General features: G+C 57.1%; 1 protein-coding gene across 6 annotated transcripts; it reads left to right on the forward strand.

Moving 5' to 3' along the window:
• Positions 1–6,346: 6,346 nt before the first annotated feature.
• AP3B2 (adaptor related protein complex 3 subunit beta 2) lies at positions 6,347–17,983 on the forward strand. Of its 6 annotated transcripts, none has more exons than XM_066196415.1 (27): positions 6,347–6,473; positions 9,234–9,309; positions 9,418–9,492; positions 9,604–9,699; positions 9,785–9,945; positions 10,069–10,135; positions 10,458–10,640; positions 10,756–10,935; positions 11,195–11,292; positions 11,567–11,621; positions 11,771–11,842; positions 12,008–12,070; positions 12,292–12,424; positions 12,508–12,617; positions 12,691–12,867; positions 12,954–13,140; positions 13,242–13,360; positions 13,580–13,691; positions 14,042–14,252; positions 14,329–14,497; positions 14,583–14,631; positions 15,311–15,417; positions 15,546–15,777; positions 15,873–15,957; positions 16,387–16,484; positions 17,130–17,268; positions 17,499–17,983. In XM_066196415.1, the coding sequence occupies exons 1-27, from the start codon at positions 6,361–6,363 to the stop codon at positions 17,647–17,649; spliced, it is 3,318 nt and encodes a 1,105-aa protein (XP_066052512.1). In that variant the 5' UTR covers positions 6,347–6,360; the 3' UTR covers positions 17,650–17,983. The 6 variants fall into 6 exon arrangements, with proteins under 6 accessions (XP_066052512.1, XP_066052513.1, XP_066052514.1 ...); XM_066196416.1 differs by having other exon boundaries at positions 14,329–14,494; XM_066196417.1 differs by lacking the exons at positions 17,130–17,268; positions 17,499–17,983 and having other exon boundaries at positions 15,853–15,957; positions 16,387–16,472.
• Positions 17,984–18,348: the final 365 nt, after the last annotated feature.

Genomic DNA, 18,348 nt, shown 5'->3' on the forward strand with positions numbered 1-18,348 from the left:
ACATTCCATCAACCTTCCTGACTCTACATGGCTCCACCTTCCTTCCTGCCTGCACCATGACCCCATTCCCTGCCTTCACCATGGCTCCATGCCCCCTGCCCCCAGCCCCCTCCCACCCTGGGACCCCCCATTTCCCCAGGGTGCCCTGTCCCACCCACAGCCCCCTGTGCTGACCCAGATCTCTGACCACCACCATCTGCGGCAGTGGCCGCCTCCTCCCGCGGCAGAATTATGACGCTCGGCTAATGCGGCAGGAGCAAGCTGTTACCTCCCTGCCTGGCCCTTGGGTGCCTCCACACCTCTCACCCAAGGGTGAAACACCCCCCAATGCCCGACCCGGGGGTGCCAGGAACACCTGGATCCCGGCGTGCCAGCCCACCCATGGGGACACGGGCAGCCAGTACCAGGGACAGTGGGCAGCGGTCAGTGTAGCGATACTGCTGAGTCAGCTAATTTGCCCGTCGCCTCCTCGCCGTTGGGTAAAAGCCAGCTCTGGAGCAGGGATTTGGGAGGGGGATTAGCTGGGCCAACCATCTGCTACTAGCCAATCATCAGCACCCCCAGGAAAGCCAATAATTACAAAAATATGGTTTCCCACCCCATTTCTCCATTACACCCAGCGGGTGCTGTCCCTATGGTGGACTCCCCGTGGAGCAGCACCCTGTCCTCTTCCCGGGGATGAGGGCTCCATGAGCACCCAACTGGGCGCTCCTGGGAGCCCAACCCAGGCTGTTTTGGGTGCGACATGAGCAGGCCTGACGCCATGGCCGAGGGGCTGTGGGTGGTGGGTGGGGGTGAAGGAGCAAATGTTAAAGCCTGAGGCAGGGTCGTGACTCGGCTCGGTGACAGATGCTGGGGCAGATGCCACAGGATTACCAAGCCTAAAACCTCGGGATCTGCCCCCCTTCCCCTCAGCAGGCAGAGAGTATTTAATTACTAATTTACTAATTACCCAAAGATGCTGGCGGTGGGCTTGAGACCTGCGGTCAGGAGCAGCCCCAGGACTCCAGCCACCCTAATCCCACTGGCTGTGGGGAGCTGGTGGATGCACCCTGGCCAGGGACAGCTTGGCTGGGGACATTGAGTGGTGCAGGGAAGCACAACTGTCCTGGCAGTCCTGCTCCTATTGGTGACGGCATGGAGTGGTGGGGAATGGGGCAGGACAGTGAGGACAAGGAGGAGATAATGGGGACAAAGAGAACATGATGGGAACGAGGAGGGGATATTGGGGACCAAGGGGAGACAGTGGGGACCAGGAGGAGATGATGGAGACCAAGAGTCATTGTGGGAGGGAGGGGTGATGATGGGGACCAGCAAGGGTCAGGAGAGGGTGATGGGAACAAGGAGGAGGTGATGAGGACGGGGAGGCAGTAATGAGGATCAGGAGGAGACAATGGGAACCTGTATGTTCTGATGGTGATACAGAAACGATGACAAATGTGGAGAGCAGGAGGTGACAGCAGTGACCAGGAAGGGATGAGAAAGACCAGGACATGACAATAGGGACCGTGTGAGGATGATGGGGAACAGGAAGATGTGACAGAGATCATGAGGGGGCAGTGGGATGCAATAGGGGTGGATGGAGATCATGAGAGGATAGTAAGAACTGAGATGGGATGATGGGGCCTGGGAGGGGAGGATGGGAATGAGAAGGGTGTGATGGGTACATGCGGACAAGACAACAGAGACCAGGAGAGGATGGTGGAGTTCAGAAGGGGGCAAGACAAACAAGAGGATGACATGAAGTTCCAGGAGTTCCCCCTGGCTGTGGGACTGGAGGTGGCTGGGAAGGGTTAATGTGGCTGCCTGCACTGAGCTGGGTCCAGGCCAGGCTCGGGTTTCAGCTCTTGTTTATTGGAGGCTCCCTGATAAATGATTCTTTGGATGTTGCCCGATGACAGAGGGTGACAGTCACCCACCTGAGCCCTGCTAAAGCCTTCACTGACCCCTGGCACCAGGATTAAAGTTTAATGTGACTCTGGAGCTGACCCCGGGCATGCACCATTCTGGGGTGACAGGGCTGGGGACAGCCTGACAGGCTGGTGGCCATCCCTAGGACATGGGTCTGGGTACAGGCTGATGGCCTCCCAGGGCCAGAGGGTTTTTGCACTGAGAGAAGATTTGTCATAAGCCTGGTGGTCACTGGCTACTAAGGCACTGTGGCCACTGGGCTGTTTCATGACTCCTTTGGGGTCACCCAAGAGGTGTGTGGATGAAATGTCACACCAGGTTGGGTTTGTCCCCCCTGGGGCTGGCCCTACAGGATGGGCACAGTGCCACGGTGCAGCCGGTCTGGGCACATTCCCAGGCACTGGTGGAGCCATGTGCTGCTGCCAAGAGCCACCGCAGTGCTCACCGGGGGCGGGCTGAGGTCCTGCCCCGCAGCCACCTTTGGAGCAGTGGCAGCTTGGGAAGCACCGTGGAGTGAGGGGACTTTGGAGGTGACCCCAAGGTGAGGCAGCAGGGCACAGAGCGAGCACTGAGGCTGCAGCTTGGGTTTCAGCAGGGTGACATGTCACTTCAGCTGTGGGAACAGAGAAGTCCCTGAGGCATGGGGTGCCTGTCCCCAGCCCTCGGGACATTGTGTTTTCTCCTTGCAGATGAATCTCCTCGTCCAGGTAAAGGGGGAGCCGGCAGGAAGGACACCTGCATCCAGGTGATCCCACCCCTCTTCCATAGTACCCAGTGCCCCTGGACACCCACAGCTGGGACTTGCCTGGTGCTGGGGCTGGGCTGGGAGATGTGTGGCCTGGGAGGCTGAGCGGGGCTGGACTGTGTGCTGGCAGAGATGGGTGGTGGCAAGGGATGGGTGTCAGAAGGGGACAGGCCCCTGTCTTGCCCTGCCCCCTCTCCCCACAGGTGAGATCCCTCCTTCAGACCCTGCAAGCCCCGGACTGGCTGTTCCTCCAGCCCTGGCACTGGATGGGTTCCTGGGTGAGGCAGGTTTGGGGGTGCTGGCATGAGAATCCCAGCCAGATGCCTGGGCAAGGGGTGGCAGCAGCCCAGGCCAGGGCTGAGCCATGACACGGGTACCACTGGGGCTGATGCAAGGTGTTTGTCCCTCCAGGTGAGCAGCTCCAGTCAGGTAAGTGCTGGCATTGCCCCATGTCCTGCACTGCCTGTCTCATCCCTGGCACAACTGGGCTGAATCCTGCACACCCTGCCTTTTCCTCCGCACCCATGGGTGCTTCAGCACCTAGAGGAGGCAGCCCCTTCCCAGAGGGTTTCCATCAATGGAGACCCGAGACCCAAGCTGTGCTTAAGCCACCAAGGATGTGGGATAAGCCAGCAAGTCAGTGATGCTGCCAGTGTCCCCAGGGCACCGGTGGCCCTGAAACATGGCTGGGTCCCCAGGCAGTGACCGGGGCAGTGACCACGGCAGAGTTCTTCCTCTGCGAGGCGCTGCTGGGACAACACTTCAACATGGTCCCCAACGGAGTGACTGAGCCCCAGCCTGGGGACCTTTTCCTCTTCCCCCTGGCCTCTGGGAACCCTGGCTGGTGGGGCACCCACGTTGGCATCTACTGCGGTGACGGGGAGATCATCCACCTGGAATGTGAGCCCCAGGAGGTGTCATGGGATGGGGACATCTCCATGGAAGGGACATGGGCTATAGACAGAGTCCACTTTGCCCTGCAGGCAGCTCAGAGACATCACCATCAGGCATCGTGGCTAAGCACAGCAAGAGCCACCTCCTGCGGACACGGGGCCAGGCCAAGGTGCTCCGGAGGAAGGGAGGGCTGGATGTGACTGCCCTGAAGCGGCGGATCCGGGTGGCCATGGACCAGCCAGTGGAGTACAACGCCATCACCTACAACTGCGTCCACTTCGCCCTCGCCCTCCTGGGGCTGGGACAACTTGCTGATGCCATGGTGGGTGCCACCACCAGACCAGGTGCCACCACCCTGGGGTGCCTTGGCACCTGCTCCAGTCAACTTCTTCTTTTTTCCCAGGTGTCTCCAGCACTGCAGTGATGAGGTGGCAGTGCTCCTGGGGAGCACGTGAGGCTGGAGCATCCTTCCCTGGGGACCAGAACTGCACGAGTGACTTGTCAGTCCTCCTGTGTGGCAATAAACAGTTACATGAAAATCGCGAGCCAACCCTCTCTGATTTGTTGCTTTCTCACTTTTCCTAGAAGCCTCTGTCAAGTGATATCCCACCTTGACACACCTTGAAGGGAGAGGCTGCTCCTTGCTCCCCATGGCCTCCTGAGACAATCACCTGCCTCTTTCACTGCTGGCATTTAAAGCGTAAAAACGAATATTATGTTACTGACTGCTGAGTTGAAAATGGGCCAAAAGGCTGGATCAGGTCTGGCTGGAGACCGGTGGTGTACCCCAGGGGTCAACTTTGTGTCCAGTCCTGGTCAACCTCTTCATTACTGGTGCAGTTGATGGGGTAGAGTGTATCTGCAGTTGAGGGGGGTGAGTCACCAAGCCATGGTGATCCTGGCACCCCAGGAGTGCTGGGTCCTGGGCTGGGCTCTCCAGCATGAGAGACAGGGACAAACTGGAGAGACACCACAGAGAGCCAGCAAGGGTCTGGAGCATTTCCCATAGGAAGGGAAGCTAACAGAGCTGGGGCAGCTCAGCAGGGAGAAGGGAATGCCCAGGGGGATTTTATCAGTGTTTAGGGGGAAAAAAAGGTAGAGTCTGGCTCTTCTCTGTGTCTCCTGAGGGTTGGGGTCTCAAGAGCAGCAGGGTCTACAGGAAGGTCTGAGGTCCAGGCAGGGCTGGGGTTTCTGGGAGGGCTGTGGGGTCCCAGGGAGGGCTGGAGTGAGTGTGTCTCTGCACTGAAGAGTCATTGTTGTCTGTTAATTAGATGCTTTCTTCAATTCTGCTAATTGAGCCATGGCCATTTTCCCTCTCTGCCTCACTCGCGTGGGATGGGGTGAGTGCTGCCCCATCCCACCAGCTCCAGGGTTGGTCAGTTGCCTGGAGAAATTAACGGGAATATCTGCCAATAGTATAAACTACCCAGGAAAAATCAAAGAAATGCAAACAAAATCTCAACTACAATAATATCAAAAATTATATCTTATAATAGATAAAATTTATAGTATAATATAATATAACATGATATGAAATTATATGATATAATATAACATGATATGAAATTATAATATAATATAATATAATATAATATAATATAATATAATATAATATAATATAATATAATATAATATAATATAATATAATATAATATATGAAATATCTTAATATGCATAGTCATATCTATAATAATATTTGTATTCAACATCTGTAGTATAGTTAATATATGACAGTATATCTAGTACATAATAATTCCTATCATGTTACTGATGATAATATTAAATATAAACTACAATATCTATAACAATATCTATAAGAATAATATAAATTAATACAATACTTAATATATATAATAATTCAGATATCATACATCACATATACTATCATGTGGAATATAGATCATAAAATATTGAATTTTATCATACAGTAGATAATACATAATACACAATATTATACATACTACATTAAATACTATATACCAAATATATGTAGCATATAATAGAATTCATATAATCTGCAATATAACATAGTATAATATATAGCATATATAACATCTTGCAGATATGATATGATATGATATGATATGATATGATATGATATGATATGATATGTAGAATGTAGAATGGTTTATGGATTATCTATAACATAGTATTGATTGAATATGGTAAATATATAGTATTGCATAATTAATGAAATCTGTAATATATTGTAATGTAATAAATAACATGCAATACATACTATACCATATGCAGCATGTAAATATATATATATAAAAATTATATGTAATACATAAGTGTATATGATGTATACTGCACACAGTAATACATGTAAAATAATAATGTATACAATAATAATAATACAATGTAATGTAGTAGGGTATAATAATACATATTATAACATCCGAACATATAACGTTATTGATAATAATGGAACCTATTTTAAATATGTCTAATCATAATCATACACAATAATGTCTATTACTGTAATTACAGATTTTCATGATTCCGGACTGGTACGTGTGCGGCTGTGAGTTCAGTGACAGTCACTATATCATAGCTATGTTCCCAGCATCGCTCCTCCTAAAATCACCCGTGTCCCGCTCCCAAACCTGTGCGGGAGCGGGGGCTGCGCAGGGACCTCGTGTGGGGCTGCAAAGCTCCCCCTGCGCTCACGTTCCCGATGTCGGCGGGGGTCGATCCAGGCGGGCGCTGCCCCCGGGCGGGGGCAGGGGCCGGGCCCGTCCCCGCCCGCGCTGACATCAGTTCCCGCGTCCCCCCCGCATCCCGCATCCCGCATCCCTCCCGCCGCCATGGCCGCCAGCCCGGCCTACGGCGAGGAGAAGGGCGGCTCCTCCAGCCTGGGCGAGCCCGAGTACGGCCACGACCCCGCCAGCGGCGGCATATTCTCCTCCGACTACAAGAGGTGGGGACAATGCGGGCACGGGGAACAAGGACGAGCCTGCCCGTGTGGCCGCCACTGCAGGCCTTCGCCGCCGTCCTCGGCGGGGAAGTGGTACCCGAGCCGGGGCTGGAGCGGCCGCCGACGGGGGGACGGGGACAGGGACGGGGATGTGGATGGTGATGTGCATAGGGATAAGGATGAGGATGGGGACAGAGATGGGGCAGGGAATGCGGTCACGTCGCCGCCACCGTCATTGCAGGTTGCGAAGGCCGGAGAGGGTTTTGTGGGATCACCGCGGGATTTCGGAGGTGGTGAGGTTGGGGGACAGGTGCGGGGATCCCCTTTGAACCACCCACCTGGGGCTGGGGCATCCCGGGCACCGTGTTCCCACCACGGGATCTGCTGGCTCCTGTGGCTCTCCTGAGCTGACACCCCCCGCCCCACCACATCGAGGTTCCCGCATAGGGGGCTAGGGAGGTGGGGGCTACGTGTTGAGGAATGTCACCCCTGCTTGGGACAGGCTCCTGGGGGGAAGGGGGGAGGGGCAGGGGAGCTGCAGGAATGTCTCTTGGCCCTTCCTACCGTGCCAGTGTCCCCCACTCTGGCAGAGTCCCCACCTCCCTGCTGCCCCAGCAGGAAATCACTGAATCACTCTCTGACAGCATCACGCTCTCTACCCCTGGCTGTGTCCCCCAGTCCAGCAGTGTCCTCCCATCCCTGCCTCTGTGGTAGTGTCCCCCCTTATGACAGTGTCCCTCAAGTCCTGATTCCCTGGTAGTGTCCCCAGTTTGGGAGTGTCCCCTCTCTCTGTACTCCTCCCTAATGCTGCAGCGTCCCCCATTCTGGATGTGTCCCTGATCTCTGAACCTGCTGGCAGTGTCCCCATCTCAATGGGTTCCCCCTTCCCTAAAATCCCTGGCAGTGACCCATTCTCTCTGATACCCTGGTAATGTCCCCCAGTATGACAGTGTCCATCCAGTCCTGAGCCCCTGGCACTGTCCCCCACTCTGGATGTGGCCTCCATCCACGACCCGCCAGCAGTATCCCCATCTCATAGTGAACTCCCCTTTCCTGACCCCTTGGTAGTGTCCCTTTCCCCTGTCTGGCAGTGTAACGCTCCCTACCCCTGGCTGTGTCCCCCAGTATGATAATTTCCCCCAACCCTGATCCACTGGCAGTGTCCTCCAGTCTGGCAGTGCCCTCTATCCATGACCCACTGGCACTGTCCCCATCTCAGAGTGTGTGTCTCTCCCATGAGCCCCTGGCAGTGTCCCCCAGTTTGTCCAAGTCTCCCCTTCTCTGACCCCTCCTTGGCAATGTCTCCCAGCCTGAAAGTGCTCCCCTGCTCCCTTGTCTGCCAGTGTCCCCTGACCCCCACTGGCAGTGTCCCCCACTCTGGCAGCATCCTCCAGCCCTGACACCCTGGCTGTGTCCCCCAGTCTGTCCAGGTTACCTCAGTGATCTGCCATCAGTGCCTCCCACTCTGGCAGTGTCCCCACCCCCTGACCTCCTGGCACTGTCCCCCACACCCACAGTGTCCCCCACACCCATTAGTGTCTGTGTGCTGCCCTTTGCCAGAGCCACACCAAGTCTGTCACCAGTCCTGTGAGCCATCCTTGGCACATGGGGCAAGATAAATGCACCAAGTGTGACCCCACCACCCAGGTCAGACACCCACAGGTGCCCCATCATGCCACCCTACCACCCAGGTAGAGTGTCCCACCATGATGTGCATTCCATGCTCAGGACTGAGCCACTCAGGACTAGGGAAGGAGTTCCCTGCAGTGTCCCCAAGTCCCAGCTGCAGGTCAGATGTCACTTAGGACGTGACATCCCAGGTTGGCCTCATGCACTGGGAACAGCTTCCTGATCTAAGCTGCAATCCAACCCCAGCCACAGCATCAGGTTTCAGCCCTCTGTGCTGGGCAGAGGAGCGGGGCCACAGCCCTGTCACTATCCCCAGGGCCACTACTGCCAGTCAAAGCTATGATGTCCTTGCCGCCGGTGCAGAAGCTGCTGCGGCAGCTACCAGTGGGGCCGGCTGGCTGGCCCAAAACACCAGAGGGTGGTGATTTGGCCGAGGAGGTGACAAGCCCAGTGCTGGCCACCGAGGCTGGACAACCCACCTGCTACAGCGCCCTGCGAGCTGATGAGCTGCGGCCACTCGCCGGCACCAAGCCCGCAGTGGACACTGGCACCGGGCCACCACCGCGGTAAGACTCCCCCAAGGAGTGCCCCCAGGACCCTCTGGTGGTGGTGGCTCTGGATGAGCATCATCCCATGGGTGTCACCCTAAGTTGCTGCAGGGAGACGCAGCCTTGCTGGTGCCCCCAGTTTAGGGGGGGACCAGTGTCCCTTAGGAAATAGGCTGGTGGCATTTTCCCAGTCCAGGGAGGGGACCAGGGAAGGGATTTGCATCGGGGTGTGCTGGCACATCCATGCCACTATGTCTATGAAGGGACAAGGGACACCCAGGCAAGCCAGGATGGAGCTGGTGATGAGCATCTGTGGTTTAGGGACAATGTAGGGTGACAACAACAGCCAGGATGGGATGGGGTTCTTGTCCCAGTGCCTGGGATGAGGATGGCACTGGGTGCTAGCACCATGCCGGTCCCTCCGGTTCCTCTTTCATGTGGCTGTAACCCAACTCCTGTCCCCATAAATATTTCATGGTGAAGAGTTGAATTGCCAGCCTTATGGCAGGTTAGGAGCAGAAAAAAAAGACTAAAAACAGGTAAAAAATGTGAGAATGGGAATTTTTTTCCCCCTGGTGTGGTTTAGGCATGATGACCTCAAGGAGATGCTCGACAGCAACAAGGATTCGCTCAAGCTGGAGGCCATGAAGAGGATTGTGGCGGTGGGTGTTGTTGTCACTGGTAGGGACCATTGCTGGTGCCAAGCTGTGTCATGTACTGGCCCCTGCTGTGCCAGCTGCCCAGTGTCACACCACTTCTTTTCCCCCTAGATGATTGCCCGTGGTAAAAATGCCTCTGATCTCTTCCCAGCTGTGGTGAAAAATGTTGCCTGCAAGAACATTGAGGTGAGGAAGATCTTGGGTGGCCCTGGCGGCATCCCAGGATCTGTCACTTTCCCTGTTTTTGGGGACTGGCTGGAGTTTGGGGGGCTCTGAGGTGGCACCTTCACCCTGCAGGTGAAGAAGCTGGTGTATGTGTACCTGGTGCGCTATGCAGAGGAACAGCAGGATCTGGCCCTGCTCTCCATCTCCACCTTCCAGCGAGGACTCAAGGTGGGCTGGTTTGAGGACGCTGGGGAGGCCTGGAGGAGCGCTGAGCCTCCCACAGCAGCACTGCACTCCCCACATGTCCCCACAGGACCCCAACCAGCTGATCCGTGCCAGTGCCCTGCGGGTCCTGTCCAGCATCCGCGTGCCCATAATCGTGCCCATCATGATGTTGGCCATCAAGGAGGCCGCCTCAGACATGTCCCCATATGTGCGCAAGACAGCCGCCCATGCCATCCCCAAGCTGTACAGGTAATGGGGTGGGGGGGCAGCTGCTAAATTTAGGGTATACCAATGAGGGTCTTGGCTGCTTGGTACAGATAGGGATGGGGAGGAGTTTGGTCCAGCATCACCTGCCCTGCTCCTCCCTCACAGCCTCGACTCAGACCAGAAGGACCAGCTCATTGAAGTGATCGAGAAGCTGCTGGCGGACAAGACCACGGTGAGCAGGGTGCTGTGTTTCCCCCACCTCTACATCTGGGAACATCACTGGCCTGCCTGTGACACACCTGGTGTCCTCATGGTGATGGAGAAGTTCCCACCAAATTGGTGTCTTTGTGCGGATGAAGCCATCCCTGGAAAGCTGGCATCCTACTGGGCCAACATCCTCATGGGGAATTCACCAACTCCTTGTAGGCATCCCTAGAAGGAAGGGTTGCCCACCAAACCAGCACCCTCATGAAGATGCCACTATCCCCACCAAACCAGCATCTTGTTGATGATGTCACCACTCCAGTAAGTCACCCCGAGCTTTCCTTCTGCAGCTGGTGGCTGGCAGTGTGGTGATGGCATTCGAGGAGGTATGCCCAGAGCGCATAGACCTCATCCACAAGAACTACCGCAAGCTCTGCAACCTGCTCATTGATGTGGAGGAGTGGGGGCAGGTGGTCATCATCAACATGCTGACCCGCTACGCCCGCACCCAGTTCCTCAGCCCCAACCAGAATGTGAGTTCAGGAGCACAGGATGCCCTGGGAGCCTTGAGGTGTCCTGGGAGCTTCTAGGGAGGTGGGGTGAAGGGAGACTGTTCTTGGGGATGCAAAGGGTCCCACCTGCCAGCAGGAGTCTTTGCTGGAAGAGAACACCGAGAAGGCCTTCTATGGCTCTGAGGAGGAGGATGGCTCTAAGGATGCCAAGGCAGAGGCAGCCTCGTTGGCCAAGCGCAAGCCCTACGTCATGGACCCCGACCACCGCCTGCTCCTGCGCAACACCAAGCCCCTGTTGCAGAGCCGCAACGCCGCGGTGAGACCTTCCCTCCCACCCTATTCATCCCCCAGGGACACTGGTGGTGTCCATCAGACTGGGCTTATGATGTCCCCACAGTCAAGGACTCACTGGGGATCTTGAGTCAAGGACTCACTGGGGTGCTTGAGGGACACCCAGGGATGGGTGTCCTCAGGGTCAGGCTACCTCCAAGTGCTGAGAGTGGGACTGGGGGACGCGGCAATTCCTCAGGGTGTCCCCCATTCCCAACAGGTGACACTTGGGTATGTTTCCACAGGTGGTGATGGCCGTGGCACAGCTCTACTTCCACCTGGCACCCAAGGCAGAGGTTGGAGTCATTGCCAAGGCACTGGTACGGCTCCTGCGGAGTCACAGGTCTGTGGCACCTGGGTTGCGGTGGTGTCCTACTCCTCCACCCCAGTTGTTGGAACCCATGGGGAGCTCCAAGACCCTGTGACAGACACCCAAAAAGCTAATCCCTGGGGGGACATCAGGTTGGAGGCCTTTTTAGGCTGGCCCAGTCCAGACACAGGGTAACAGGATTCTGGTGGCACCAGCCTGGTGGTGGGTTGTGGCCTGTGTTCACAGGGACTTGTTGAGGGTGTCTGACCCTGCCCCACTGATCATGGCACCCTCTTTGTCCCCACAGTGAGGTGCAGTATGTTGTGCTGCAGAATGTGGCCACCATGTCCATCAAGCGGCGGGTGAGTCTCAGACTTGGTGTGGGAGGAGTTGGCCATGTTGACTCTGGAGTGAGATGAGGATTAGCCAGCAAGGTCACCAGAGCCTGGAGGTGGCCTTGGCAAGGTGGGGGGGACAGAGATGACACTAATGTCTCTGGCTGTGCATACAGGGGATGTTTGAGCCCTATCTGAAAAGTTTCTACATCCGCTCCACGGACCCTACACAGATTAAGATCCTCAAGGTGAGCTGGAAACACCTGGCAGAACCTGTCAGGGGTGGGTTTGGGGCTTCATGGAGCCCTTTCCTTGGGTCAGCTGTCTTCATGCCCTGGGGACAGGAGAACATCAAGGCTCCCATGCCCTGTCACCATACCCCTATGCTGCCCATCTCTTCCTCTTTCCCGCAGCTGGAGGTCCTCACCAACCTGGCCAACGAGACCAACATCTCCACCATCCTGCGAGAGTTCCAGGTATGCCATGGCCATCCTGAGGCTGCCATCCTAGCAAGGCTCTTGGTGCCAAACCACCACCATGGAGGGGGCAGAGGAGAGCCCCTCCAGGAGAAGTGGTCTGAGGCCATACCAACCCCATCAGCAGTTCCAAAGGGCCCCAGTGTGTGACCAGTGCCAGGGGGGATGTCCGGCACTGGCACATGGGTGACATGTCATGTGTGCCCTCCATGCCTGTGCAGACCTACATCCGCAGCATGGACAAGGACTTTGTGGCGGCCACCATCCAAGCTATCGGGCGCTGTGCCACCAACATTGGGAAGGTGCGGGACACCTGCCTCAATGGCCTGGTCCAGCTCCTCTCCAACAGGGATGGTGAGTACACACAGCAGGGGTGAAATGGGAAGCTCCATTGCTCTCAGGGCAGGACCCGACTGAGGCTGGGTCTCTGCCCACAGAGCTGGTGGTGGCCGAATCCGTGGTGGTCATCAAAAAGCTGCTGCAGATGCAGCCGGCCCAGCACAGTGAGATCATCAAGCACATGGCCAAGCTCACTGACAACATCCAGGTTGGTTGGGGTGTTGCTGACCCACAGCAGCAGGGGGTGGCAGCAGTGCCACATATCCGAGGGCGTTTTACAGGTGCCAATGGCGCGGGCCAGCATCTTGTGGCTCATCGGCGAGTACTGTGAGCACGTGCCCAAGATCGCGCCTGATGTGCTGCGCAAGATGGCCAAGTCCTTCACCAACGAGGAGGACATCGTCAAGCTGCAGGTCATCAATCTGGCAGCTAAGCTCTACCTAACCAACTCCAAGCAGGTACTGGGGATGTGTGATCCCAGGGCGTGCCTCAGTTTCCTTGTCAGGGAGGGAGAGGCCAGCCCTGAGCATATTCTCTGCCACAGAGCAAGCTGCTGACCCAGTACGTCCTCAACTTGGCCAAGTATGACCAGAATTACGACATCCGTGACCGGGCTCGCTTCATCCGCCAGCTCATTGTGCCCACCGAGAAGAGCGGGGCCCTCAATAAGTATGCCAAGAAGCTCTTCCTGGCCCAAAAACCAGCTCCCATCTTGGAGTCTTCCTTCAAAGGTACCCATCCCTGGTCACAGGGCACTGGGACATGGGTCAAGCTGTCACTACAATGCTGCATGGCTGTCCCTGAGTTGCTGCCTCCTCTTACCTCATTGTAGATCGGGACCATTTCCAGCTGGGCTCCCTGTCCCATCTGCTCAATGCTAAGGCCGTGGGCTACCAGGAGCTGCCCGACTGGCCGGACGAGGCCCCTGACCCCTCCGTGAGGAATGTGGAGGTGCGTGGAGCACCCTGGGTGCATGGGTGAAGAGGGGCCAAGATGGGGACACTAACTCAAGGTATTGAAAGAGCCCCAGAAGGTGCCCAGGTACTGCACACCTGCCCCCGTTCCCTCTCTAGTGCTCACACATCTACTTGGGGATGGGGGGACAAGGGTGGCTGTTTGGATCACCCAGTCATGGGTGATGGCCCTGCTCCATCAACCCTGTGCCAGCAGGTTCCTGAGTGGACCAAGTGCACCAGCCGGGAGAAGAGGAAGGAGAAGGTGGAGAAACCTTTCTACTCTGACTCAGAGGGAGAGTCAGGACCCACGGAGTCGGCAGACAGTGGTGAGGACCTGATGGCATGAGACATTGGGCAGTAGTAACTGTGGCCATCAGGCAAGTGCCACAATGGTGGTGCATTGGCCAGGGGACGTGACAGTGGGGACACTCCATCATGGGAGGGGCGTGGCAGGAGATGTGGAGGGACGCAGTGGTGGGCAGTGGGCATGCAGTGGAATGCAGTGGGGACCCACTGGAATGCAGTGGGACTGTGCAGGGATGCAGTGGGAGGATGCAGTGGTGAGGCAGCAGCAGGTGTAGGGATGCAGTGGGAGAATGGAGGATGTAATGGGATGAAGTGGGAGATGGGGGAATGTGGGGGGACACAGCAGCAGGGCTGAGCTGTGCCCCCACAGAGCCCGAGTCCGGCAGCGAAGAGAACAGCAGCAGCAGCAGCTCTGACAGCTCCAGCTCTGGCACCGAGGAGGAGGAAGAGGAGGAGGAAGACAGTGGGGAACAGTCAGAGGACAAGGAGGAGGAGGAGGAGGAGGAGGAGGAGGAGGAGAAGAGGCCAAAGAGGAAGGACAAGGAAGGTTCCCATAAGGCCGTCTTGGGGAGCGCGGGCAGGTATGCCCTGGGAAGGTGGGGGGGTACTCCCAGCAAAATCCCCACCCCAGCACCCTGAGCTGAGGTCTCCCCGCAGCCCCAGTGAGGAAGAGGAGGAGGAGGAAGGGGCAAAGAAGGCCAAGAAGAAGGCCCCACAGGGGAGGAAGGGCCATGCCGAAACATCGTCAGAGGAGGCCAGCATCTCAGAGAGCAGCTCCTCTGGCTCTGACTCGGGCTCCGAGGCAGAGGCCAAGCAGAGGAAGGTGGTGAGGGCTGGGATGAGCTGGGATGGGGAGCTGCACAGGGATACCTGGACCCCCTATTGAACTCCCCATCTCTGCTCCCCTGCAGCCCCCCAGGAGCAAGGCCAAGGAGATATCCCTGCTTGACCTGGATGACTGTGAGTGGCTGGCTGGAATATGTGAATGGCCATGGTGGTGGTGCTGGGGAAACTGAGGCAGGAGCACTCATCTCAGTGCGATCAGGACTCCATGGGTCCTTTGGGAACTGCAGAGTTGGGACAAGGACAGGTGTGGTGAGCGGTCCTTGTCCCCAGAAGGTGGCTGTGGGACAGGCAGTTGTGCCTATTGGATTGTCCCTGTGTGGCTGTGCACAGGGACAGCCTACAGGGTTGTGTCTACACCAATGGAGCTATGCCACTGGGCTGTCCCTGTGTGGCGCTCTGCATGGGGCTATGCCACCAGGGCTGTCCCCACATGGCCGTCCCCATGGGGCTATCCCCATGAGGCTGTCCCCATGGAGTTGTCCACATGGCACTATGCACCGTGTCTGTCCCCATATGGTTGTCCCCATGTAGTTGTCCCCATGGAGCTGTGCCACTGGACTTGTCCTCATGTGGTTGTCCCAATGGGACTGTGTCACCAGAGATGTCCCCACATGGCTGTCTCCATGTGGTTGTTCCCATGGAGCTGTACCACCAGGGCTGTCCCCATGCCATTGTCCCCATGAAGCCAAGCCACTAGAACTGTCCCTGTGTGGGTGTCCCCATGGGGCTATCCCTCACATCCATGGGGCTGTGAGCTCTGTTAACTCTTTCCTCCCCCCTCCCCACCCTGCAGTCACTCCCCCTCCTCCCCAGCCCATCCCCTCCAGCAGCATCATCTCTACCAGCCTGGTGACCGACCTGGAAGGCCTCACTCTCACTGACACCTCCCTGACACCCACCGTAAGTGTCCCCCATGCCCTCCCTGGGGAGGTCCCAGGCCCCCTGTCACCTGTGGGGGCTCCTGGGCCCTCTGCCACCCACAGGGGTTGCAGCAAGCCCTCAGCAGCCCCTGTTGTCCCCTGGTGCAGCTGCTGAGCCCAGCGTTCAGTACGGTGAAGACCTACGAGCTGCTGCACCGCATGGCAGGCGAGGGGCTTGCGGTTGAGTACTGCTTCAGCCGTCGGCCCTTCCCGGGTGACCCCCACATGGTGGCCATCCAGATCCAGATCTCCAACAACACTGACACTGAGGTGAAGAACCTGCGAGTCAACGAACCCAAGCCACTATCCGGCATGCGGATACAGGAGTTCCCTGAGATTGGTATGGCATAGCACGGCATGGCTGTGACGCTGTGGGAGAATGGGGACAGGGGTTGGGTGGGAATGTGGGATGTAGTGGCAGCCCTGTGGTTCCAGAGCGCCTGGCGCCAGGGGACACAGCCAGCGTGGTGATGGGCATCGACTTCTGTGACTCCACCCAGGCGGCAAACTTCCAGCTGTGGTGAGCATCTGGCACTGGGCAGGGCAGGATGGGTGTCCCCAGGGATCAGGGTATCAGGTGCTCCAGAGATGGGGAAAGTGGGATAGGTATCAACATCCCTCCACGTAGCAGGGGACAGGGGACAGCAGAAGCAGGGCATAGGGATTCCCAGGGGATCGAGGACAGCAGGACAGGCACCAGAGTCCTTTCAGGGAAGAGGAGACACTCAGATGGGCATGGGGTGGTCAGAAGTGAAGGCACAGGCCTCCTGCAGAGGACAAGGAGGCAGCAGCAGCTCCAGGTCCAGTCTGACAGTTTCCCCTCATTCTTGAGCCCTTTTGTGCCACAGTTTTCCCCGGGTCACCCCTACCCAGGGCAGGGATGGGAAGCACAACATGGAGAGAGGACATATTCTGAGCATGTGCCCCTCTCACCTGCCTGTCTCCCCAGCACCCACACACGCCAGTTCTACGTCTCCATCCAGCCACCTGTGGGGGAGCTCATGGCCCCTGTCTTCATGAGCGAGAATGAGTTCAAGAAGGAGCAGGGTGAGTGGGGCCAGGGATGGGGAGAGGGTGCTGCACAGGCATCCACCACTGACACTCACCCCAAATTTTGTCCCCTTTGCCACCCTCGCTGTCACCCTAGAGCACCTGGCACGGCCGGGTGAGGGTAAGTGGCTGCTCAGCCCCTAGACTAGCTCTGCTCCCCTCACCCCCTCCTGCACCCCCAGCCTGTTGGTTGGGGTGACCATCCTGGTGCCAGGGTGGCCTTGTGTGGTCCCCACAAAGTGGGGTGCTCCCCCTGGTGGTCCCAGAACTGTGTCCAGTGAGTGACACCCTGTGTCCCCATGCTTCTTGATCAGGACATCCTCACCCTGACCCCATGGATGGGGCCTCTGTTGAGTGAGGGGTGGTTGGTGCCCTGCAGCACACGGCCCCATTGCTCCCATTGTCCAGAGGAACCCATCCCCATGGATGTGGCTGCTGCCACCAGGCAAGGCCATGGGGATGAGCCCAGGAAGGGTTATGAAGGATTTTCCCAAATCCACTGAACCCTGAACCAAGAGCAAGCAGAGCAGCCAGCTCAGGATGTCATGGGGAACCTGAATGCAGGGAGCCAGAGGGGCTTGCTTTGGGCATGTCAAAGCAGGGCCCAGCAGGGTGTGTGGCCAGAGACGTTACCTGCTCTAGGGAAGCTGATGGGCATGAGCGAGATCACAGAGAAGCTGACGCTGCCTGAGAAATGCCGAAGTGACCACACCATTGTCCAGCAAGTGACCTCGGCTGCCAACGTGGGCCGCGTGCCCTGCGGTGCCAGCAATGAGTACAGGTAGCTGGACCCCCACACCTGGATCAGGCAGGCGCTGTCACCTCTCTGTTCCCACCCAAATCACAGCAGGGACATTCAGAGCTTCCTTTAAGACAAGGAGCCTGCATGAACCCAAATGTGACAATGGCCGTGGGTGGCAGGCACCTGCCTGTCCCCACCAGAGCATCCCATGGGACCAGAGGGTGACAAGGGACAGCTTGCCTTGAAGCCCTGTGTTCACCACCCAACAGGTTCGCAGCCAAGACGGTGACAAGCGGGAGCCTGGTGCTCATCACCCTGGAGCGGCGCGAGGGCTCCACGGCCCAGCTGACCATCAACAGCGAGAAGATGGTCATTGGCACCATGCTGGTGAAGGACATCATCCAGGCCCTGGCACAGTGACAGCCAGGCACTGCAACACCCATGGCCCTGCCTTCCCACCCCTTCTGCCCCATGCTGCTCCGCAAAACACTCCCTTGCCCCCATTTCTGCCAGGATATTCCCTGCCCCAATCCCAAAAGGGGCGGCAGGCAGCCACCCTCGGGCCGGCTTTGCTGCTGGGCAGAAGGAGCAGGATGGGGCAGATGGGATGCAGGGAGGTGTCCTATTTGGAAGGGCAGAAGCAGTTTCAGCCCCCATGGAGCACAGTGTGCCCCCAGTCCCTCACCATCATCTCCCAATGTAACCCTTATTTATTATGTCCAGGATCTCCCAATAAAGCTCTTCTCCAACCTGCTCCCATTCCCTCCTCTGATCTGTGTGCACATCAACCCCAGATTCCCCCCACGATGCCAGGCTCTGCCAGCCTCCCCAGGGCAGCCACAGGGGACATCAGGGGACCAGCCATCCCTTTAGGTGACTGGAAACATGCAGAATCTCCCACAGGGTGGGTGGCTGCTGGGTCCTGGAGAAAACCTGGCACATGGTGTCAGGGTGAATCCCCTGGGGCAGGAGGTACTCAGTTCGACCAGGGATGTGAGGAGTCTTGGGAGGGTTCCAGCTATTTATTCAAGGCAGAATTGCTCATGCATCGACCGCAGAAATGCCTGCTACGTCAGGGCTGGCTCTGTTCTGCAGTGTCACTGGAGGAATTCCTGGGGC

This window comes from Chamaea fasciata, unplaced genomic scaffold (genome assembly GCF_029207755.1).
Source record: "Chamaea fasciata isolate MVZ Bird 193981 ecotype frontalis unplaced genomic scaffold, bChaFas1.0.hap1 SCAF_14, whole genome shotgun sequence".
Taxonomy (NCBI): Eukaryota; Metazoa; Chordata; class Aves; order Passeriformes; family Sylviidae; genus Chamaea; species Chamaea fasciata.

What these genes read in the sequence shown, in the direction of transcription:
- AP3B2 (XM_066196415.1), top strand. Translation starts at nt 6,361, where the DNA reads ATGGCCGCCAGCCCGGCCTACGGCGAGGAGAAGGGCGGCTCCTCCAGC. An exon ending in CGGCTCCTGCGGAGTCACAG is followed by an intron (nt 11,293 to 11,566) that starts GTCTGTGGCACC and finishes TTGTCCCCACAG; the next exon opens with TGAGGTGCAGTATGTTGTGC. An exon ending in GCTCCTCTCCAACAGGGATG is followed by an intron (nt 12,425 to 12,507) that starts GTGAGTACACAC and finishes CTCTGCCCACAG; the next exon opens with AGCTGGTGGTGGCCGAATCC.